Genomic DNA, 25,827 nt, shown 5'->3' with positions numbered 1-25,827 from the left:
AAAGGAAGGAGAGAATAAATTTTATCAATAGCAGAAGATTTTGGCATGGTACATGGTAAATACTCTCTGGGTATCTTGAATCTGGCAATTCCTACTTGTGTGACCTTGGCAATCCCTTAAGCCCTCTGCCTTGGTTTCCTCATCTCCAAGATGGGAACAGTATTAGAATCAACTTCATAAGGTTATAGTAAAGACTATCTGTAAAATACTTAGAATTGTATCTAGCACATAGTAGCATTATTTTGTTTATTAAAACAAATATCTGAACGTGGATTTACATTGGTATTAGTAAAAAACTCATTTGTAACAGAAAATATGTTAGTCTCTTATAATTAATTTATTTCTTCAAATTTTAAGTAGGTAAACAGTACAGTACTGTTATTTAGTATGAATATTGAATCTCTTGAATACTTATATAAACAGTGTTACAATTTGAACACTTCGGTAACTTATAAAGGAGGAAGTCATACGCAGGAAAATTTAATTCTAGATTTTCAATTCTGAAAAACCCTTCTTTATTTTCTTCTCCTAATAGATGCTTAACAGATTGTTGTCTCAGAATTGTTCACGCAGAGGCAGGATAAACTGATACTTTTTTTCTTTTCTACATGTTAGTGGAATAACAATCACAGGTTGCTGCTAGTTTAGTGATTCAGCCTTTTACTGGTGATACTTCCTACTTGATCACTTTTCTTATTTCATTTGGGCCTAAAGTGCCCCATTTTTATTGGATACACTGTTTCCCATCTAGATAGCAAATATAAACAACCAAAGAATAAGTAACTTTCTAAAAGGTTGCCAACACAATAAATGCCAGTTTCTTCCTGGTGTTGTTTGAGCAGGACTGCTCACCTGTGTGAGGTTGATGGGTGGAGCTAGACTGGCCCAGCCTGTTCTTCGGGTGTGAGTTTGGGCTGGGCCGTTTGTGTGGTGCTGCGGAAGCAGCTCCTGCTCAGAGGGAAGGAGTAAGCTCCTGAAGGCGAGCCTCGTGCCCACACACAAGCCAGCTCGCCAGCTCGCCTCGGGTAGGGACCAAACACGGCAAAGAAAACTGGAAGAAAGGGGTGCCTGGAAACAGACCCGGAGCCTAAAAGTGCTGTGGAGATCTGACTCGGAGTTATCCTGAGGCAGATAAGGTCTGAGCTGTGTGACTGTGATTCATTCTACATGCTTTTACACGGAATGCAGAACTCTTGTGTCCTGTGTCCTGTCGGAACCACTGCTAAGTAGTCATTGCGAATAATTTTAAGTATCGATCCTAAAACCTGTGCCACAGCAAGAGGTAAGGATCTATCAGTTATTCAAATGCTTGTCTCCAACAACATTCAGAATATTTCACTGAGTCTATTTTTACATTTTATTTGAGCATATGTTTCCTTGGTTGCTTTTAGGTGCATGGTTAGTCCCTTTATTATTCAGAAATAATTGAGTATTTGTCATGTTTATAGAGAAGATTAATTGTTGAAGTAGATTGTATCACATAGGTATTGGGCAATGTGTCTTACTTTCCTGGTCAGTTTCAGTAAATACCCATTTTTCTGTTTCAAATCAGCTTATTTCTTAATGTTTTCTAGACCTTGGGTTAATGTACAAAAGTATTCATGATTAAAAGAACATACCTTTGTATCATAAACAACCAGTATATTAAAAAACTTTTTCCTGGTGGGTTAATAATATTTCAATTATTGACTAATGGAAAATAGGCAGTAGTGATTTACTAAAAAGAATTTGGCAGACTGTATAAAAAAGCTGTTCAAATTAGCATAAGGAGGTAACCCTTCTGCCCTTTTACTTCAAGTACCCTGTGTTGTTTTTCCTCATTTGCATTAATAACCATCTCTGTCCATAAAATACGTGAATTAACTTTTTTCCTGTTGCAGAGATTTTTTTTTTTTTTAGCACTAGGGTAGAATTCCATATTTATGGTGTTTCTTTAGACCTTGGTGATAAATGCTTTTCTTTAAGGTAGCATAGAAACTGGAATGTTCTCTGAATCACAGATCAGCCCTGTTAAGCAGCTGAACGTTTTTCTGGAATGTTCCACTACCATTTAAATGATATCGGTATTTTAATTTTCAAAACCACAAATGCGGGAAATTTCAGAATTTATAGCTCTTTTTCATTGTCAATTTTTAAAAAAGCACCTGTTGCTCGTATGATAATGGCTTGAGACCATAACTTGTTTTTTTAAAGTAGTAGGTAGTACTATATGGTATTCGGCAGAAGAGAGCAGAAATCTGAAGTTTCTTAGGTTAGGTTTACATTTAAGATGATTATAGGAGTTATACTAGAAAGCGATCCCATGTTTGTGTGCATCCTTCCTTAGTGATCTCAGCTCTGAATTTAGGAGCTACAACCAGATTTGATTAAGCCGGGTTTGGAAAGCAGACTCAGGTTCTGGCTAGCCCTGTGCTGTGGAGGACTCTAAACATTTTAGACCAAAGGTAAAGAGAAATTATAGTAGTAAAAAATAAGTGTCAATATGACACTTACTGAGGTAAGTGCTTGGCATATTAAATTTCATGTAAGCATTATAGTAACCCTGCCTGATAGGTATTATTATTGTCATTCTCATTGTGTATTTTTAGGAATTGAGACTTAAATAAGTAATATGCTCAAGAGCTTGCAAATTGGGAAGTGGTTACAGAGTGGGTTTAAACCCTCAGGTCTGTCTGACTTCAAAATCCATGTCTTATTTTCCATGCTAATGGTCCTTTTTTTTTTTTTTTTTTTTTTTTTTTTGTAGGACAGGATTCTAAGACTTTTGCCTTTAAATAAAAAGTCCTCATTATCAGTTCCATGCTCTCCAAATATAGAACCTTGCCCCTCCAGCTCCTGCAAAAAAAAAAACCAAAACCAAAAAAAAACCCCAACCCACAAAAACAAACAAAAAACGACCTATCAGTGTTCCACACCAAACTTCATGGCTTAATAAAGTACAGAGGATTATATGACATCAAAGTGAATATGATTATACTTTAATCTACATTTAATCTGTTTTGAATCTAATAAAAAATTTAATTTCAAGAAAAGTTTTCACACTGTTAAGGTTCTAAATTTTCAGATTTCCAGAACTTCATGTAGTATTTTTGATAGTCTTCTTACCTTTGATGTTACTGAATTCCTAAGAATATGTAGTTATTAGACTTTAATTTTTATAAGAGAGAATATATGGATAGATGTCTTCCTGAAATAGTTTTTAAGCTTCATATCAAATAGTACTAGTTCATCCTGGAAAAATAAGATCCTGGATTATTTAAAAATCCTTATTAGAGATACTTCTATAATCTGTATATTATATCCCATTCCTGTGTTAGAATCCTTTAGTGTCAGGAATTTATATCCACCTCATGTTCCCTCCTACTCTTCTCTGCTAAAATGCAAATCTTTTTGTTCTGTATTTAGAAATGCAATTAGTCAGTCTTTTATATAATAACTGAGGTGGTAAAGTCACCAAGTTTAAAAAAATTTTTGCTTCTTTTTTATACAGAGTTGAAAAACAAAACGAATCACATTTATTTTAATTTGTAATTTAAATTTTAATAAGAAACTATCAATTTTAGCAAGAAGAATGTATAGCTTATTTATATCACACTAAAATCAGATAAGCTAAATTTGAGCCTTCTTTGATATTACTGAAATTTATAGCTCCTGGAAAAGTAAATGTATAATGTACATAATGAGAGTGTCTTACCTTAACCTGATGACCATTTTCCCGAGGGAACTGTGATTTGTAAAGATCTAACATACCATGCCCTTTCTAACTTATAATTTGTACCCCTCTAGGAAGAGCAGCAACATGATGTTGCTTTGGTTTCATTCTTCACTCTGAAAAAGAGATACATTTTTTATTCAGATACTCAAATATTTTTCTTAACCACAGGCATCCACATAAGAGTTGTGCTGAATATTCTGAAGAAGCAGTTTGTTGCCTGTTTCTGCTTCTCTTTTTCCAAGTGAATTGTTCTTATCTCTTCTGTGTCTGAAAGATTCTTCTCTAAAATTTACTATAGATTTATCTTCTGGATGCCTTAGTGTCATCTATCTGCATTCCGGAGAGTAATGCCTTTTGAAATGCTTCTTCTCTCTCCTAAGTAAATGGAAGCATACTTGACTTATGTAACTGTTAGTAGCTTTCCAGTTTTTCAATCAAGAGCCATTACTGTCAGTGCTATTTTTAATTTAGCATTGTACATGACATTTCTCAAATACCTGGTTTCCTCCCTTTGAGGTTGGAATGTACAGATATCAAAACTGTTACAGTCGTCCACATTCCAGAACCTCATCCCTGAGCTGGTCTCAGATATTTTCTCTGTGGGGTAGTCCCTTGCAGCTGTTACACACATCAGTTAGAGAACTGTTTTTTTCTCTTAACTTCCAAAATTGTTTATGATATATTGATCAAAAGCGATTCTGTACTTTCTTGTCCCACAACAATTTCACCAGAATATTAAGATTTAATACTCAAATTTATATAAAGATTTTCTTGGACATCTACTTTTGGTGGTGGGCAGAGAGGGAGAGGCATGAAATTCAAGGCTGTAACTGCTGTATTCCTGCTTTAAAAATGAGAAGTAGTTCCTAGGGAGACAGTGAGGATTTTACATTTTGAGTAGAAATCTGATAGAAATAAGTTTTTGGAAGTTCAGAACCTATAGATAATATTTACTGTTTTTTCCTAATACTGCAGTAAATTCTGGAAACCTAATTCAAAAATTAATCTTTATGAAGTATATAAAAACAGTATTATAAGTGGCCATTGTACTATGTACCAAGGATTTACTAGCAAATCAAAGAAATAATAGTAAAGGGGCACCTGGGTGGCTCAGTCCTTAAGTGTTTGCCTTCAGCTCAGGTCATGATCCCAGGGTCCTGGGATCGAGCCCCGCATCAGGCTGCCTGCTCCATGGGAAGCCTGTTTCTCCCTTTCCCACCCGCCCACTTGTGTTCCCTCTCTTGCTGTGTCTCTCTCTGTCAAATAAATAAATAAAATCTTAAAAAAAAAAAAAAAAAAGAATAGTATGTCATATGATATAATCAACAATTGTGAATGCCTTTAACAATTAAAGATAGTACAATTATGCAGCAAGTTCTGGAAATAGTTATATAAGCATGTTGTATAAATTAGTTATGTAAGAACTCTTTACTACTATTTTAAGCTTTCATGGAGAAAAAGAAATAAAATGATTCAACTAAAATTATTTTTACTTAAAAAGTGCTAAACCATATACTGTGCATAAAACAGTTTTACATTTAGCAGTGATCTATCTTAAATCTTTATACCAGCCTTTTCCAGGGTGATTTAGAAAGCCTAATTTATTTGTTTATATAGCTCTTTAATGAAGTTTTAAATGATACCCTTTCTTTCCTTCTGATGAATTTTCCTACAGCAAAGATATTTTCCACAGACTTGAGAGCTTTCTATGCTGTTCTAACATTTTATTTTGCCAGAGTATTTCATGATTTCTCAGGTATTTTCAGGAAATTTCCAATTCATAAATTGCCTGGATAAACTTCTCATTTTTCATATTATTAAACTGACATCTAGACTGGTCAATTATCTCATCTAAAATCCAACAGCAAGTTATTGGCAGAATCAGGACTAAAACACCGTATCTCCACATTCATGGTCCAGTACATTTTCACCTGCTGATGCTTGGCCAATAATAGGTATGATTGGATGGGTGACCTTCATTGGACTATTTGTTTTATTATTGGAAAGGCATAAAAGCTTTCAATTACTAGGCCATTGATTCAAGTATGTGTTTGTAAATCTTTAAATAGAATTCCTAACATTTTATGCGTATTGAATATTTTTACCACATACAAAAACCATATATTTAGATAGTATAGGATAGCACCAAATAAACTAAAGAAAAGAAATTGAAATATGAGTCTTAGGTCATCCTGATAATTGGAGCTGGAAACATAGAAAAGAGGAAAAGTGTCATTCTGATAACCTTTATTACATTTAAAAGTCATCACATTGAATATAATGGGAGATTAATTAGATTTTATTTAATATACTTGTTCTTGTGACTTTTTTTTTTTTCTTGAGAGAGAGAGAGAGCAGAGTGAGAGAAAGAGTGTGAGCTGGGGGGAGCGGCAGAGGGAGAGGGAGAAGCAGGCTCCCCGCTTAGCAGGGAGCCCGACACGGGGCTTGAACCCAGGACCCTGGATCATGACCTGAGCCGAAGGCAGATGCTTAACCAACTGAGCCACCCAGGCGCTCCATGTTCTTGTGACTTTCAAGAAGAAAATTCTAGTGATCAGATACTGGTTTATATTTTGAGTTTAAATCATTTAGAGTGTGATGCTAACACTAACTGAGTCCAGATTGGTTAACACATGTAAAGCACTGGCACAGAGTAAGCACTCAATAAATATTAGCTATACTGTAATTATTGTTATGATATTACTGTATCATAGATAGTACTGTTTCTAGATTTTCCTTCAATTTTTAAAAAATATCTAGTTTAGGATTCAATTTATGTTTTTTATCACTGGGTTTGGAACAGGCCATGGGTAGAGCCAGGTTGAGGAAAATCTAACACAAGATAGACCAGAAGATTTTCAGAGATAAAAATAGAGTCAGTGACAGAATTTCTTGGACAGGTCCTTATTCCATCAAGTAAATACTTGCTCTTAAGTTTGGTGTGCAAGAAACTCTTTTACTCTGATTTGGAGGGTGTTTTTTGTAAGATCAAAACAACACATCATCAAAATTATTTATGTGTATTTTCACTTATTGACTTAAAGAACTTCCTTTATGTCATTGTTCATCCTAAAAGCTTTATGTATGTTAAAGTTCTCTTATATTATGCAAAAGGAAAAGTTACAAAGGTTCTGTAGTACTGGAAAAATTGTTTTGGGTTCAGTTTATTTTGTGACTTATATTTGAGTCACATTAGAATCTTGCTCAACTCTCTAGAAATTTTTCTTTAAAAGGTTTGTAGAATTATTATTCTTGTGAATCACAGCTTAATTTCCGAGTTCATTTAATTTCAAATAAAAGCTTTGTTGGTTAGTTTGAACTAATTTAATTGATCCTCAAAGCTATAAACTAAATGAGAATTATATTAAATTTTCTCTGGCGTGAGTGTTTACGTTGGTTCCAAAGCTATGTTTCTCAGTTGCCCAAAGATCCTTTCAGGACATATGACAGTGCATGCTAAAAATAAGTTAATTTTTGTATCTCTTGTCAATATCCCTATTAATAAATGTGAAAATACTAAGTAACACAGTTCACTTCAGCTCCTTACTTAAGACTGCAAATCTAAATCTATGCCATATTTTTTGCTGCCATTTAAGGTATCAGTACCCTATTACAGTTTTTTTGTTTTTGGAATTATTTGTCTACACTTGTACCGTATAGAATTATTTTGTTTGTGTTTCTTTATTGAAAGTCACTTCTAATATGTTTACAGTACTCCCTTGTTTATTACAGTTTCTGAGATGGAACTTTGGCTTAAGACTTTGTTTTTTTAATTGCTAAATCCTTCTCACGTCTCTTGCACTCATTTACATCCGTGCAAAGGATACAGGGGAAGTAGGAGTAAAGGGAACTTACCATAGAAGTATAAAAGCAAGACTTTTATTTATTTATTTATTTAATTTATTTATTTATTTTATTTTATTATGTTATGTTAGTCACCATACAATATATCATTAGTTTCTGATGTAGTGTTCCACGATTCATTGTTTTCATATAACACTCAGTGCTCCATGCAGTATATGCCCTTCTTAATACCCATCATCGGGCTTAAAAATGGGTATAAATTTAGTTTGCCACACTCAAAGCTTAAGCAAGACAAACTAAATGATCTTCTTAAGAGGTGCAAAGAAACCATGTGATAAATGTCAACAGTTCATTTTATTTATCTTAGCAATTAAACATAGGGAATTTCTTTAATATAGTTAAGGTTTCCATCCAAGAACCCCAAGAAAATTTTATTCAGAATGGTGAGACTTAAGAAACACCTATTTAAATCAAGAACAAGATAATTGTTCATTGGAGATTCAGTGATATTAAATAAGAAGCTAAAGGCCTGGAAAGTAAGAAGCAAATCGGCACATCTTTGCTGATGATTGTCTACAAATCCAGAAGAATCTACAAATTATTAGAACAGAATTGAGCATGGTTACTGAACAAAAACTATTTGGTGACCGAAATAGCACCCAACATTAATTGAGTTTTTTCTGTCTAGTACTAAGTGCCTTATACTCTTGTTTAATCCTCACAACATCACAATTCTGTTAGGTAGATTTTTAACTTTTTCCTAGATGAGGAAAATGACGGACTGAGAGTTACATACTTGCAGGGACACAGCTGGAAGGAAACAGCGGTCCTTCACAGCACAGTCATTGTGTTTTTATATACCAGTGACAATTAGAAAATATAATTTAGAAAATAGTACCATTTACATTAGCAGCAAAAATCATAAAGTTCCCGAAAATAGCTATAACAAAAGTTCGTATGACTTTTATGGGAAAAGATGAGAAAAATTTACTGAAGGACATGAAAAATCAATCAAATAATTGGAGAGATTTACTGTGTGTGTGGACAGGAAGGCTCAATATCATAAGCCAGTTCTCATCCAAAATAATCTATAATTCAATGCAGCTTTAATCAGATTCCCCCCCCCTCAATTTTTTTCCTCCTTTAATTTGGCAGGCTGATTCTAAAATTCATATGAAAGAGTAAAAGGCTAAAAAATATAAAGGCAATTTTAAAGAATAAGTAGAGGGGATTCCGTTCTAGATATTAAGACTTGTAAAGTGCTAGAACTTAAGAAATTGAGGTATAAATGGAGAGAGAGACTGAAAGAATCGAGAGAACTCAGAAACAGACCCCTGACACACCATACACATGTTTCATTTAAGAATCAATCTTAAAAATTAGTGGTCAAAAAAGAGTATTCAGTAGAAGGTGATGAAATTACTGGTTATGCAGAAGGGAAAAAATAATATGATTCTATCTTAACCTCACTCTAACCGTACAAAAAAGTTCAAAAAAACCAAAAAAAGTGAAAAAGGTTTAGAGGAAATAGGACAATATGTTTTTGACCTTACACGTTTCCTTACTGGAAAGATATCTTAAAGCATGGAAACCATACTTAAAAACATTTTAAAATTTGTGCAATAAAAGATAAGCCACAGACTGGGAGGGAGAAGATGTTTGTAACATGAATAATTAACAAAGGATTCATTTCCAGATTATATAAAGAATTCTTACTCATCAGTAAGAAATATGGTTGAAAAATAATATACTCTACAATCCAACAATCCCACATCTAAACTTGAGTGTCAGAGAAGTTCTCCCGTATGTGCCCAGGGAGACACTTAGAAGATTGCTCGACGCAATATCAGTGGTAATAACAAAAACTTGGGAACTCCCTCAAGACAGTCAGTAGGAGAAGAGAAGTCTAAATTGTGGTATATACTTATAAGGGAATACTATAATGTAGTTAAAAAAATATACCGAATCACGATTATATTTTCTGAAAATATATAATTTTGGAGAAGGTTTAATATAGTATGATTCCATTTCTGCAGATTTTAAAAACATTTAAAATAATAGGATATATTCTTTACGGTTACATACATGTATAAAGTATAAAAACACACGTGGTCAGTTAGCCAACATATAGTAATAAAAAAAAGGCAGTTTTACAGTGTTCCCCTAAATGGCAAGTTAGAAAAATAGATAAATAGAAAGCAATTACAGAAACCTATACTAAGATGTGTCTGTTCATTATCTGGATTGTGGTGGTGGTTTCAGAGGTATGTGCATATGTCGAGATGTATTGAATTATATATTTTAAACGTGTAGTTTATTGTATGTCAAGCATACCTCAATAAAGCTGTTCTAAAAATTTAAAAAAATATATGTGGTAATAATACTGCATTCATGATAAAGGTTCTCTCAGTATGAGAGTAGGATCGGAGAAGATAACTGGGTTCTGTATTTGTAGTGCTTAGTTTTTTTAATTTAAAAAAAGGAAAAATAAATCTGAGGAAATAATATGGCTAAATGTTAAGATTGAAAAAGCTAGATGATGTGTACATTGATATTGTCATATTATTCTCTTAAACTTTTCTGTATAGTCAAATATTTTTTAAAGTAAACATACCTAACCTACAAAGGGCTCTAATACTTCTAACAGCTCCTTAGCTCTTAATTACCCAGGACCATCCTAATTCCCAGGCCTAGTCTTCTGGTCACATTTTCCAATCAGTTTGGCCTGAAAACAGTCTAAGCAAGTTTTAGGCCAGTAGGCTTTTTAAATAGTAGTGAGGTTAAAACTAAGCATACTACAATAGGCTTTTTTTTTCCTCTCAACAGTTTTTTCTTGGGGGACCTTGGTGGCTCAGTCGGTTAAGCGTCTGCCTTTGGCTCAGGTCATGATCCCAGAGTTCTGGGATCAAGCCCCGCATTGGGATCCCTCCTCAGGGGAGTCTGCTTCTCCCTCTGCCTGCAGCTCCCCCTGCTTGTGCTCTCTCTCTCTGTCAAATATAAATAAAATCTTAAAAAAAAAAAAAAAAAAGATTAAAAAAAACCACAGAAAAATAGTTTTTTCTTTCTTCTCTTAAAATTCATTTTTAAGATACTGTTTTGAAGAGCAGAAGTTTTAGAACTTATTAGTCCATGTAAGAAAGTCAATTTGACATTGCTCAGAGGAAAATCTTTTCTCCATGTTTATTGGTGTGAATAGATATATTGTTTAGCCTTAAATAAAAGCAAATTTATGGAATTTTGTTTTTAAACTCAAATATTTTCATATTTATCTAACAAAATATTTCAAAGTTTGCAACAGAGACAGAACTTGGGAAGTTATGAGATCCTTAAATATCATGTAGTCCAGTTGCCTATAGTTCTATTCCCCTCTTAAATTTCCACCAAATGGCATCTAATATGTGTTTGGAAACTTCAAGCAAAGAAGGATATTGTGCACAATCATGAAAATCCACTGGACATGCTAAACATTATACTCATACTTTAATGTACCTTAGGTTTAATAATGATAGTCTCCTTAGGTGTTATGTATCCCTCCTCTACTCTGTTATTTGTCTGCTTGACTTTACTAATTTATTACAGATCTTAGAACTCAGTGCTTATGATCAAATAAACCTAATGCTGAGGTCATTATCTGGAACAAATTGTCTTTTAATTTAATTTCCTGGGAACTTAATCTAAGCCCAGCTTTGCAATCAGTCTAGAAGATTTCTGAGACCCACCCAATTCAGTGAGGTATTGAGAAAGTAAGAATTCTTTGGTCTTGCTAGAGCATTATGCTGTGTAATTAGTAACACCTGGTGCCCCATGTCTCCATGTCAAGGTTCACTGTGGCTTACTGAACTGTATGCTTTTAGTGTACCCTGTAAACTGGTTATTGGTATCATAAAGATTTACCTTGGAGATAATTATGTTGTGTGTCATACTGCTAAAGCTTTTAACTACTGGAAAGACTGGTCTAGTTGGGTTTTTCTCTGGTTAAAAAAAAAAAGACCACAGAGGTAAAATCTAGCGTGTGTGAGGAACATGGAAGAAGTTAGCATTGTGGCCCATGTTGCATTTTAACTCCAGAATAGGGAATTTGAATATAAGCTGGCATGGTTTGCTTTTGTCTAAGTATTGTTTGTGTTTTACTTTTGATCTCTCTTATCTGTTGAAATGCTGTTGTTACCATTTTTTGTTTCTGTAACCCAGCATATTTGGTGGACCTTAACCCTAACACCCTTATAGTGGCATCCAAGGTTGCTTTGTTGAAATGGGTTTATAAGCACTTAACTGTCTAAAGCCAAACCTCCACTCTACCTTCCTCAATAGAAGTCTTCTGATATAACTGACAGTATTCCATACTTCTCTTCCTCAAAAGGTAGATTTACTAACTTAGTTTTCTAGTTTGTTATAAAGCAATAGGTGGGGGACAGTGTCAGTCCATAATAAGCTTTTTCTGGCCATTTTACTGTCTAAGAAATGGGAAGAAAATATAAAGAACAAATTAATATGAAGAGACATTTATATTTGGAAGTATTGTTAGATCTTCAAATTTGAGTATAACCAAATTGAATATTTTTATTAGTTTAAATTTCCAATACAATGAAATTTATCTATCCAGATGGATAACTGATTATTTAATTATGGATTCCAGAGCCTTTTGCCACAACTGTCTTCTACCGCAGTGGATTAGAATGCCAGTTAGATTAGCAACAATAACAGCAACACTAAAACTGTATAGAACATAGTTTAATCTTACTTTGAAGACTTAGAAGTCATTTAAGACAGTATGTCTGGTCATCATTTATGAACATTAGCTATTTTGGTGTCTCAGATTGGGATATAGATTAGTAGGTAGAGACCACACCCGCCCACCCCAGTCTCATTACAAGTTGGATTTAAAGTTCCCAATTTATTTTAATGTTTTTGGAAAGGTAACAGAAGCAAGGTGCCTGGCCACACAGAATAGAAGCCAGATTGTACATACGCTGGCACAATTTCCCAGAAGCCTCAAGTGCCAAATGGGAACATGGAGTTGGTAATGACACTCCACTGGTCTTAATTTTGTCTCCTGTTACAGCCCTTACTTAATTGAGTCTTAATGTCACTATTTAAGAAAAATTAACATGAACAGTCTTGACTGTAAAAGAAAAAGATGGCCAAGTTTCCTTGTTCGTGAGCCAAACTTAGCACACCAAAAATGGAGTCAGAGCTGCCTAGTGTCCTGGAAAGTCCAGTTCTACATAGGCTGCTCTCTGACTAATATAATTTTATTGTGTATGAGAGTTTGGTTGGAAGATTGTGATTATAATTTATTTCCATACAGTTATCACTGAATTATGAATGTGTATATTTCCTGGTTAATATAGAATTAATTCCAGTCATTCCAGATATGATATTGCTAATTGAGGTGAAGGAAATAAATATATTCATTTCTCTACTATTGGGTTGCCCAGTTCAGTGTGGCAAACAACTCATACAGTTTTTAAAATGTTCTAGATCAATTTGTGCTGAAAATTGTCACTCTCTTCCTTCCTTTCTTCTGAGGAGTGTTACTATGGGCACATGAATTTTTATTTATTTGATGTTTTACAATAAGTTATGGTCATTTGTTGTGATGTTCGAATCTTCATTATGTCCCAGAGCTGGCCAGTGGGAATCTGTTCACCTGTCGTCTTGGCATGGCTCTTTCTGGGTGTGGGTGTTCCCTTGCTTTCTGTTACAACAGAATTTCCCCATCTCACCTTGTGCTTTCCCTACTATCAACTTGCAAACAGCCATTTCTCCAAGGAGTCCTGGTTTATTTCATTGAGGAATAATATTTAGAAACCTACACCTGAGACCAAAGATGTTCATTGCAAATGGAATGTCATTGTTTCTAAGCCTTTTCACTGGCTAGAGCTTAGGAGAAATATGTATTTTAATTTGAAGTTCATGTTCACATTTCCAACTCAAGTTAACATGACTGGGGTTTTTCCTTGACTTCTTTGATTTTCTTATTGTATCTCCTTTCTCTCACACTGAAAACCTTGGTTCCTAACAACATTAATATATTTGTTTTGTCCCACAATATGTATAAAATTGTTTCAGAATTACACTACCAATATTATTACTAATAGTAAAACAGTTGAATGAAATTAAATATTACTTTGTACTTTTTGTTCTTAGAATATATCGCCCTAAGCATGGTCAGTTTACTGTTTCCAAGTCATTTAAAACACTTGCTCTCTGTTGACAAGGTTACCAAGTTGGTGTTTTGATACATTGTTTCAGGCTATTTTCAAAATTAGAATTTGCTTTTTTAATGTTCTAAATATTATGTTTGAACATGTAGAAAGAATGTTAACATAATTTAAAAATGAAACTATATAAAAAGGTATATTTAGAGTAATTTTACTTTCCCCACCCATTTTCTTTACCTATTTTTATTAATTTCTGTTTTATCCTTCTAGTGTTTCCCTTTGCAAAAATAAACTCTTAGGTACACACATAGATGTGTTTATGTGAAGTTATGTGTGTGTGATATATGTATTCCCTATCCTTTCTTATACAAAATATACTGTTCTCTACCTTCCTTTTTGACTTAATATATTCTGGAGATTACTCCTTATGAGTAGGTAGAGATCCTCCTTTTTAAAAAAAGCCAAACAGGGACGCCTGGGTGGCTCAGTCAGTTAAGCGGCTGCTTTCAGCTCAGATCATGATCCCAGGGTCCTGGGATCGAGCCAGGATCATAGTTAACTCAGCCAGGTCCCTGGTAATGCACTTTTGGGTTTCTAATACACATATTGGGTTATTTTTAAAGTAACTTTTCTAAAACGTTTAAACTGTTCAGTGTGTTCTCATTGCGTACAATCCAAACTTTATACGGTGTCCTCTAGTACCTGGCCTTTGCATAACCTCTTCAACCTCCTTTCATACCACGTCTTCCTCACCCACTAACTCAGTGCCTTACAAATTCAGATGTGACTTCTTCACACCTTCCCTGACCATCCTATCCAGTGTAGTTTCTTTCTCTTGCCATTAATACTTCACTCTGTTTCCTTACGAGCAGTTAAAAGCAATCTGAAATTACCTGGTTGTCTTAATTTAGGTGGAATCATGTAGTGGCTTAGATCTAGGGTTTTGAGCCAGGCTACTTGATTTTGAATCCTAGTTATGTGACCTTTGACTGTTACTTAGCACTCTGTGCCTTAGTTTCTTCATCTGAAAAAAAGAATAATAATAGTATTTTCCTTACAGTGCTCTGTGTGAAATGAATGGTTAGTAAATATAAACACTTGTGCAGTTGCCAGCACTTACTAAATATAAAATAAATGCTGGCCATATTGGTATTTTTATTCAGTTGTTCATTGTCTTTCTCCCCTCAGTAAGCTCTGTGACAGCAAGGAGCTTGCCTGAGTTGTTCCCCACTGTAATCTCAGGATTTAGAACAGTTCCTAAGAAATAGTGGGCACTTTTAGAGTTGTTGCTGAATGCATAATACTTAAAGTTCAATTCCCTTTTCTGTGAAACATTCTTGGAGATTTGAGACTAAAAGAATGCTCTCTCATATACATCATATGCAGTTGTCAAATTCAACACATATTTTCATCAAATTTGTCATCAAAATATGAATACCTACTATTAACATGTATCTCGGAAGTTCTGGCCAATTAATTATTAAAATCTGAAACAAATAAAAACTTATTCCTATCAGAAAAAGGACAGAATTATCATATTTGCTTTGACGCAATTATACATCCATGAAATCCAAAAGGATCAACTAAAGTCCTCTTAAAATTGTTGAGAGTTTAGTAAATGATCAAATTTGAACTATACATAAAGAAATTGTTTTCTAGCATACTGGTAATTACCAGTTAAAGCCATAATTGAAGAAAAGTACTATTCTACAAGAGGAGCAAAAAATGCAAAATACTTAGCAATATTCCTAACCAGAGATATTTGTGGAATGTATCTTTTCATAAAGAAAATTAGAAAACTTAAAGAGATAAGAGGTTTAGAAAAATGATGACACACCGCATTTCCAGATGATAATATTGAATATTGTAGAAACTAAAATTCCTTCAAATTATATCACTGTAATGTTGATATATAAAAATACATATATAAATATGTTAAATTATTGCAAACCAAGCTCATTTGTATTTTTTACTAAATCTTGTCATAATTATTTTAAAGTTTATGTAGAAAATGTTTGAGAATGAACAGAAATGGTTTGGTGGCCACTCTTTAACAAAGATGCATAACACATTATCTGCTAGCAGCTAGGGGAGAACAATACTCCTACAAATCCAATGACTTTTAATATAGTAATATTATGTGTGATATACTTCTGAGGTTACCCAAATGTGCTATGAATGTCTCACTAGCAGATAGGAGAGTGCATCATTTACATTTACAGCAAGGAATCTAAGATACAAGAGAGGTTGTATTTACCCAGAGTTTCAGGGCATGTCAGAAGAGATCACATAAAAATTATTCTGACAATTCTAAGTTAGTTTTTTTTTTTTTAAAGATTTTATTTATTTATTTGAGACAGAGAGAATGAGAGCACATGAGAGGGGAGAGGGTCAGAGGGAGAAGCAGGCTCCCTGCTGAGCAGGGAGCCCGATGCGGGACTCGATCCAGGGACTCCAGGATCATGATCTGAGCCGAAGGCAGTCGCTTAACCAACTGAGCCACCCAGGCGCCCTAAGTTAGTTTTAAATAATAGATGTAGAAAAAAAATAAATTTCCTATTTAATCTTTGTATGGTCTAGGATGACTACCTTGTTCCAGTTTGCCTAGGATTTCCTGGTTTTAACACTGAAAGTCTCATGGTTCCAGGAAACGTGGGCAAACCATTATGGTTGATCACCCTCATACAGTTCATAGAAAAGATGCTTATGTCTGTAAATAATATTTCTCATAAAATGGAAAGACATGGAAGACAAGTGAAACCCATCTAAGGCCATCTTGGAGTCCCCAGGCCACACGTTCTCTTGGTACACAGAATTCCTACAGGAGGCTTCATCAGTTCAGGGGACTTAAGATTTGGGTTCACTCAAGAATCTATGCATAGTAGGATTTGGTAAGACTCCCAGCAGTCATCTGCAAAGTGAGTAGAAGGATTGAGGCCATTGTGGCTTCTATCTCACAACTAATCTCTGAGCTTATGATAGTTGTTACATGTTGACTTCTAGAGTAATTTTTCCTTTATGCTGCACTTTACAGGAGTCATATTTCTGGGGATTTACTTTCAATTCTTTTGCTGTTGTCTTTCTAAATATATCCATCAGTGGGAATATTTTACTGTGTATTAATGTACTTATTTCTTGCCTTTATCTACGAAGGAATTAAGGTGATATATTAGTATACTATAGAATTATGTTAATAGAAGATCTAATGTTTTTTATATGTATGTGTGTTTTATATAGCTATTAGTTTGACAGGTGTGTTCTATATCTTAATGGGATTGTCCTCTTTATAAAATGAGAAAGAGGGAGTTGTTTCTTTCTTTTTTTTTTTTTTTTTAATTTTGTTTATTTATTTGACAGAGAGAGAGACACAGCGAGAGAGGGAACACAAGCAGGGAGAGTGGGAGAGGGAGAAGCAGGCTTCCCGCGGAGCAGGGAGCCCGATGTGGGGCTTGATCCCAGGACCCTGGGATCATGACCTGAGCCAAAGGCAGACGTTCAACGACTGAGCCACCCAGGCGCCACCGGGAGTTGTTTCTTTTTTCAGTTTTTCTTTCCAGATTACAAATACTTTAAAAATTCTAACCACCATGTAAAATATTCTAGAAATTGACTAGAAATGTAAACCACATTTACACCACTTTAGGTCTTACTTATTATAAAGATTTCCAAAGCAATGTGGTAGAGTATAACTTGGGTCCCAGTCATAATCCCAAGTCATCTTTGGGTATGCATTGGGAAGGTGGCTGGTTTACCAACCTTGATTTATAGATCACAGATGATAATACTTAAATTTGCTGACAATCGCATCAAGTAAGATCACAAGTTGGTGAGAAGAAGATGTAAAATTATGAAGTTATTTATAAAGCTACTGTTGCCTAAACCTCTGCTGAAAATTTCCTACAGAATATAAAGTGTATTTGTAATAGGTTATTTTGCAGTGAGCCTGTTGAGATCTCTGTTGTTTTTTCACACGAAGTAAAAATGTAACTTCTTGCCGCAACTAAGGTGTTTCCTCTTTATTATTATTTTTTAGTGTCTAAAAAGCACGGCAAGCTCATTACTTTCTTACGCACATTCATGAAGTCTCGTCCAACAAAACAGAAGCTGAAGCAGCGGGGGATTTTGAAAGAGAGGGTGTTTGGTTGTGACCTGGGGGAGCACCTTCTGAATTCTGGTTTTGAAGGTAAAAATAAAATTTATAATCTCATAATTTCAGTTTTGACCTCTCCATATTGATTTTCTAGAATCCATTTTGAAGCAGATTACACAAGCAATATCTATTCCATTTAAGCTCAGCAGCACGGTATTGAGCTTTTCACGTACTCATTTGAGTTCTGAGATAACTGAGAATAAAGAAGGTTTAAGAATGCATTTTAGCATCAGAGATGTTTGTGATCTATCTAGGATGAGTAAGACTTTCCCACAAAGGGCAAAACTGCACTGTTAGACTTCATTATTTTTATATCTGTCTAGACAGCTTTCTCAGCCAGTTTTCCTCTCACATTTTATTGTAAATTATTTAATTTCTATTTTGAAAAAAAAAGTCAAAGTTTGAGACTATAAAATACCCAGACCAGTCTCCCAACTTTTGTTGCTAAAAATTTAAATTTCTTTATAAATTAAAATCTGATTCAAGAATTCAGTGGTTAGATGAATGGATAGAGGGGATGAATGAATAGGAAGAAAGGAAAAAGTTAAATATAATACATAATATTTTAAAGTCTAAGTGCAAACAGAATAATCACAAGGAAGAATGGTGTATTTATATAGTATATACATAGTGTGAGGAGAGAGGAGATATAAATATGGATAGCTAGATAGATATAATTATGTAATGTGTATAATCATTCTTCCTTATAATATTCTGTTTTAGTTTGGGCTTTAAAATAGTGTCCTTATTCTATATAAAATTGATTTTGTACCAGGTTTTTCTAAGATGAAACCTCATTTCAGAGCACTGTTTTGCTAAATGACTCATTCTTTGAATTGTATTCCTAATGAATAATTAACTTTGTAGAAAGATTATCCTGTTAACGCTTTTTAAACTTTTGAGCACCTCCCTGTCGGAGCAAGTGACAAGCCTGACCTGTTTCTTCCATACGAAGTGTTGTAAGAAATCATGTAGGAACCTGACAAGGCATTTAAAAAAAATTCCTTTAGTGATCTCTGATGCCAGGATTACTCAGAATGATCTTAACAGCATTTCAGCTACCACAAACCATAATGCTTATAATCGAGTTGCTTAAAGATTATATCACAGTTATCTAAAGAACTGATTTTTTAAAAAATCTTGTCACATAGTACTTTTTTGTAGATAACTTGTCATTTACCTAGGCATCCTTAATTATAGAGTCAGATGTTTTTTGTTATCTTAGGGTTTTTTTTTTGTTATCTCTTTTTCATTTTTATTTCTTTTGTATCTCATTTTGTTCAGCCTTGCTTGGATGTGATATTAATAAGAAGGAGTGTTTTCTAGTTTGTTCTGTCATGCTCTTTAGCTTTCACACATCAATTCAGCCAGCAAGTTTTAGTTGTACTTAGAAGTTTCAGGTATGTTTCCATTCTTAGTATGGTAGGAGAGGACAGATGCCAATATATCATTTCTTTCTGAAAAATAATAGATTTTAATAACTACAGGGTCCATGCATCCCGTAACTATGATAAATTTATTCTAGTGGAACAAAGGGTTTTCAGGTATCACTTATTTTTTTATAGGACTTGTTTTATTTGCTGCACATATTTGAAACCAAACTTCCTTAAAACGAGGTTTGAAATGAAATTGCGAAAAAGTGAGACTTTGTAGAAAACTTGGTTCTCTACAAAAAAAACTTAGAGTTGGTACAAAATACAAAAATTTAAAAACTCAAAGTGAGGAAACTCTGTTGCCTGAACGTATTTCTGTGTTTGTACTACTGTAAATATATAGAAAATTTTTAAAAAGATTTTATTCATTTATTAGAGAGAGAACACAAGCAAGGAGGAGAGGCAGAGGGAGAGGGAGCAAACCCTCACTGCTGAACAGGGAGCCCAATACGGGACTCGATCCCAGGGGTCTGGGATCATGACCTGAGCTGAAGGCAGATGCTTAACCGACTGGGCCACCCAGGTGCTCGTAAATATACAGAAATTTTATAATCAGAGCACACACTGGGGAAAAAAAAACAAGGCCCAAATAACCCCTGAAATTAATCCTTTAGATAGTCATATTTTCCTAACCAAAAATCATGGTGCACCTTCTAACAAGTAATACTGTACCAATGTACTCCTGGCCCAGAAGCCACCACGTTGACAATGGAAGTTGACTCTTTCATCTGTATCACAGTGCATGCATATAGAAGGGTTGTAATAAATGATTGATGAGTGAGTGAGTGAGTGAATGAGAAAAGGACAGAAATGAAACCGCAGCTGTCAAGAAAAACCAAAGACCAATTCGTGTCCTACTTACTTACCGCATACTTTTCTTCGCCATGATTCTAATCTTAAGGGTCATCGGTTTCAATTTAGACATGTACTTCTTATTATATTGCCATGATGATATAAATACTAAATAAAAGTGGATCAGAAGTGTATTATTGGAGAGTGTGGGAATAATTCTTAAAGTCCTATCATCTTCTGGAAGAACCAGTTTGGAGGTTTCTAATGCTGTATTTTGACTGGGCCATTGTTTACTGTGCACTTGCCTGGATTGTTAGATGGTTTGGAGGGGAAAGATGGCTAATAAGATACCTTTTCTAACTAGGATTTCTTCTAATAACGTATTGCATTCCTATATTGCTTTCTTATATGTTAGTGAAAAGAGAAACCAAATCTTTTCTTTTTATCTTCTGATACTGTTCTTCAGTTTCTACTCTTTTCTTTAAAATGAAAGTTTATGCTTTTCTCTTTTGTTTTGCTACCTATTTTAAATAACTATCTCATTTGTCTCTCCAAAAATTCTAAGTAATAACACTGTTCAGTTGTGTAATTTTATTTATAAAGGCCCATTATGTGATTATGTGGATATTCAGTCTTTTTACCTAGGGAACATAAAATGTAAAGAAATAATTCAGATGTTTTCCATGAAGTATTATGTTTGCAGAGCCTTAGCCATATCATCAGGGAAAGACTTACTAATTCCCCATATTTTTGAAGTTTGCCTACTTGTTTGGGAGAATATAAGCAGGTATGAATTTAATATCACATGTTTGTGAGAGCCCCAAGAAAATTATCTGTACTTTTTAATGGATGGTAGCTTATTTTTGTGAAGATTCTATAATGCATACTACGAGAGCCTGATAATACAGAAATAAAACCCTGTATTCTGAAAGGCTTTATGTACCAGGGTGAGTTAGCATGCTAATTTGGAGCATACATAATGAGAAGTATCTTTTAAGAAAAATAATTAAAGCTTTGTTTTCCTTCCTTTCTTTAAGTCATTATGTTAGTTACCCCAATAATCTCTAAATATATTTGCTTTGAAGTAGGTGATAGAAATTTTCCAGGTTCTAATTTGTTTTACATCTAGCTTGTAAGGATAGAAACCTAAGGCACTGAGGTTATCATTGATGGAACAATATTAGAAGTAGGACTCAAGTTCATAAAGATATTTTATATTTTGCATATCAATTTGACATAGAGATTGCTTATAATATCAAAATGAGTCCACAAAAAATACTTGGCAACTCTGCCCGCCCTTCATCTCTACCATCTACACGCAGTCCCTTTCTTGTTACTAAATTTCTTGGACATCTTTAGAGGTAGAAAGCACCCCGTTGAAAATGAATACAGTTTCTTATGAAAAATAAGATTTCTTTACTCTGCTGACTTGGTCATATAACTTTGTCAGGCTCACAAGGGTACTTATATATTAATTCATTTGTTAATTTTGTACATTGTTTCAAGACATGCTCCTGGATATTGAATATACAAAGATGGATGAAGCATGTTTTTGCTCCTTAAAAGCATGACTAATAAAGGGTAATAGTTGTATAAACAAGCAAATAATATTTCAAAATGACATAGTTCTTTGGGCACCTATAACATAGTGCAGCTACCTCTCCTTGGGGATATTCAAAGAAGGCTTGCTTAAGAGGGATAGTTAAGTTAGGTTTTCAACAACAGCCAAGAGTTTTTCTATAAGAAGGTGATAGTAGGAAGAGAGACCAGGGAGAGGAAATTGTTTTTCCTCTACCAGGAAATTGAGGGACTTATAAAATGACTGGTTTGTATGGCAAAAGATGAGACTTCATTTGGCCTAGAGTTGTGAAATATGGAAATATGGTAACAGTAAATAAGTGCAACTGTGAAGGACCTTATATTTTAGGCAGTATTTTGCCATGGTTAAAAATCGGCTTTCTCCTTGGACTCCTTGAGTTAGAATCTCATTTCTGCCATTGTTTCCTGCTTGCCCTTAGGTAAAACTTTGTAAGATTCAGTTTCCTCTCTATGGGGGTAATGATAGAGCTTTTCCTGTAAATTTCTGTGAGAATTAAATGAGAGCATCCATTGTAAAAAACAGCTTGGCACATATTACACGCTCGATAATATAGTTGATTTAAAAAATAATTCAAAGCTAGGGAGTATAAATTTTAAATGTAAATTAGAGGATCTGACAGAATTTAAAAGATAGAATGCAGGAAGAGCAGCAAAAGGCAGGAGAACCAAGAAAAATCTGTTATAATAAAGTAGTGTTTTATGCAATAAGTAAAATACATTAGCTAAAATTAACTTATTAAAATATTTTAATTTTTTCATTTCCCAATCTGAATGTTTCATCTCTTGGTGTAGTTGTTTTCTGTAGACCAAATAATGTTCTCCCAACTTTCTTTTCAGGGATTTTAACTGACACTATCAAATGAACATAGTTACTAAATCCTGTTGATGAAGTAAATTTATCAGTCTGCATTATAAGACAAATAGGTTCAAATTTCAGCTACTGTACAGTTTTGAGTGATTATGAAAAATTTTTAATTTTATACCTCAAACAGTCTTTTCTAGACTATAGGCCCAGAATAGCTGTCCATTTGTGTCAGGTATTCAATGAAGTAACAAGAAAGAGTACCCTTCTTTTCTTTCTACTTATTGAGGAGGTGATAGTATTAAGTCAAAACATTTTTTAAAAAATATTTTATTTATTTATTTGACAGAGAGAGAGAGCGAGAGAGGGAACACAAGCAGGGGGAGTGGGAGAGGAAGAAGCAGGCTTCCTGTGGAGCAGGGAGCCTGATGTGGGGCTTGATCCCAGGACCCTGGGATCGTGACCTGAGCTGAAGGCAGTTGCTTGATGACTGAGCCACCCAGGCGCCCCCAGTTGTCTAGTTTAGATGTGAAAATAAGTTAAATATGTCCTCATCACTTTTTGTAGTAGATTAATCTCTGCCTCTTATAATTTTAATTTACCAGATTTTATTTTGCTTGTGAAAACTAAGACATTCTCATTTTTTTTGTGACTTTGTTGTGATGGAATACTCCTGGTTTAACCATGTCTTTAAAAATTCTCTTTAGTGCCCCAGGTTCTTCAGAGCTGTACAGCATTCATTGAGAGATATGGCATTGTGGATGGAATATATCGTCTCTCTGGCGTTGCCTCTAATATCCAGAGACTACGGTAAAACCTTATTTGGCATTTTCTTTTTCATTCCTATTATAATTTATTAACATGAAATGATTTCAAAAATAAGTCACATTGATAACCATAATTTTCAGTAATACAGTTTAGATAAAGTAGGAGATAATATCCATCGTGTTCTCTGTAAATGTTTCCCTGAATGCCATTTCTTCATCTGTTGTATCAGAAAACCATGTCCCCCTAACCTCTTCAGTACTTGTATTTTGCCTCATTGCAGTATTTGAAGATTTTAGCAAATTTCAAAGTTTGAATCCATGAAGACAATGAGAGATGAAAATTTACACTATAATAGAAATATTCCTTAGTTCTTAATTAAAATCAACAAGTGAAACGTTCTGTTGAACCACCCTTGCAACCCATGAATAAATCCCACTTGATCAGGGTGAATGATTTTGGTAAATGTCCTGTCGGATTCATTTTACTAGTGTTTTATTGAGAATTTTTTCTTCTATATTCATCAGGGATATTGGCCTGTAGTTCTCTTTTTTAGTGGATTCTTTATCTGGTTTTAGAATCAGGGTAATGCTGGCCCCATAGAATGAGTTTGGAAGTTTTCCTTCCTTTTCTGTTTTTTGGAATAGTTTGAGAAGAATAAGTATTAACTCTTCTTTAAATGTTGGTAGAATTTACCCTTGAAGCCATCTGGTCCTGGATTTTGTTGGGAGATTTTTGATTACTGATTCAATTTCTTTCCTGGTTATCAGTCTGTTCAAGTTCTCTGTTTCTTCCTGTTTCAGTTTTGGTAGTTTATATGCTTCCAGGAATTTATCCATTTCTTCCAGATTGTCCAAATTGTTGGCATATAGTTTTTCATAATATTCTCTTATAATTGTTTGCATTTCTGTGGTGAAACTTCTTCTAATCTCCTTTAGCCCCAGTGCTGTAGCCTATGCTCAAGTGTGTATGTGCTATGTATTCTACATCCTCTCCCCTTCTCAGAGACAAAAATAGTGGTCTCCTTTATATGAGCAATAGAAATTTTATTTTTGCTTAATCTCTCAGATTAATATGTTGTTATCCTTTATTTTTCACTGTGGTGCCTAGTAATTGCCATTATTCCATGCAGATTTTAGTATTCTAATTGGCCATAGAGCTCATCTCTATTTTCAGGAGTACATGTTTGGAAAATACTTAAATTGATTCTTGTGCTAAAGACAGTGTCAGTCTTTAGTTTCAGCTGCAGCAGATCTCATATTCACATTGTCCACATATACTAATCCTCTAGGTTGATAAGTAGTCCCATACCTGTAGATTAATATTAATTAACCTCCTGGAGAATGAGCCTAACCTGCCTCAGTATTCTAAGCACAACTTTCATTTCACTCACTTTACACTATGATTTTGCTGGCTATTAAAATTTGGTTAGCTAGAAATTGCTTTATATTATTTCTGGCTCCTTTACCTTTCTTCAGTAAAGTATTCCTGAACTATACTTCTTGTACCTGAGGGATTTCTGTACAGAGTTGCTCATGGACCAGCTGCCCTTCAGCCCTAGTTTGCAGAATTGCCAAAATACTGGATATTCAAACCATTAGAATTAGGAGTTCTGTTTTCAGATCTGTGTGTTAAGAACTGCTCATCCATATGCATTTCAGAGATCGTTGTCCATTTTAATATTAGAACTATGCCTGTAATTTCCACTTAGAAAAACATTTGTCTTATGAACAGACATCCAGTTACTGCTGAAGTCCAAATATAACTTAGATGAAATACAGTCATTTGACTAAAACATTAACTTTGCTTCCTAAGTCATATATTTCCTTTTTCTTCAATAAAATAATTTTGGTTTGTCTCTCGTTTGTCTTTGTTAGCCATGAATTTGACTCTGAACATGTCCCCGACTTGACAAAAGAACCGTATGTTCAAGACATCCATTCCGTGGGCTCCCTCTGTAAGCTATATTTTCGAGAGCTCCCAAACCCTCTGCTTACCTACCAGCTGTATGAGAAATTTTCTGTGAGTAAGGTCACTTTTAATCAAATTCTCTTTGGAGTTTTGCTGTGATTTTAGTCAAAACATGTAAAGATTTGGTTTGGTCATATAAGAAATAGTTCTGTGACTAAAATATCTCCTTTAAAGACAGCAAAAAAGCAGTTGTTGCTAGCTAGTCCATAGTCTTCACTGTTTTCACATTTTCTTTCTTTTAGTTTCTGACTTTGATCCACTAATCTTATCACCTTTAATATTGGTTACCATAAAGTTTTAAAAAGTTATCTTTTAATAGATTTCAATGTCCGCATAGTATGGAAACAAAGTTTACTTTCTTGATACTCTGTGTTTCATTGTCGTTCAGCATCAAAGAGTAGAGTGAAAACTGAATTGTAAGTGAAGAACTTTCATTTTTACCAACAAAGCCTACTGGTTTATTTCACATTATGATTGTTGCAGGATGCTGTTTCAGCAGCAACAGATGAAGAAAGGCTGATAAAAATTCATGATGTCATCCAGCAACTCCCCCCTCCACACTACAGGTAAGTCAGGTGTTGTAAGATATCACCCAAAAGTACAAGTCAGTTGATGTGAAGAGTGGTTTTTTT

General features: G+C 34.3%; 1 protein-coding gene across 8 annotated transcripts in view; it reads left to right on the top strand.

Annotated features, from left to right (window-relative positions):
- Positions 1-25,827, top strand: part of ARHGAP32 (Rho GTPase activating protein 32) — a 311,240-nt gene that overhangs the window by 251,951 nt on the left and 33,462 nt on the right. For 7 of the 8 annotated variants that reach the window (XM_032426187.1, XM_032426186.1, XM_032426183.1 and 4 more), the window contains 4 exons: positions 17,717-17,866; positions 23,167-23,269; positions 25,102-25,246; positions 25,679-25,761. In XM_032426187.1, the coding sequence (XP_032282078.1) occupies positions 17,717-17,866; positions 23,167-23,269; positions 25,102-25,246; positions 25,679-25,761 (481 nt within the window). Of the gene's footprint in view, positions 1-300; positions 1,283-17,716; positions 17,867-23,166; positions 23,270-25,101; positions 25,247-25,678; positions 25,762-25,827 lie in introns of those variants that run through there. The other variant, XM_032426185.1, reaches the window with a different exon arrangement.

The sequence above is a fragment of the Phoca vitulina genome, unplaced genomic scaffold (genome assembly GCF_004348235.1).
Source record: "Phoca vitulina isolate PV1807 unplaced genomic scaffold, GSC_HSeal_1.0 scaffold34, whole genome shotgun sequence".
Lineage (NCBI taxonomy): Eukaryota > Metazoa > Chordata > Mammalia > Carnivora > Phocidae > Phoca > Phoca vitulina.
This window is presented reverse-complemented; position numbering and strand designations above follow the sequence as displayed.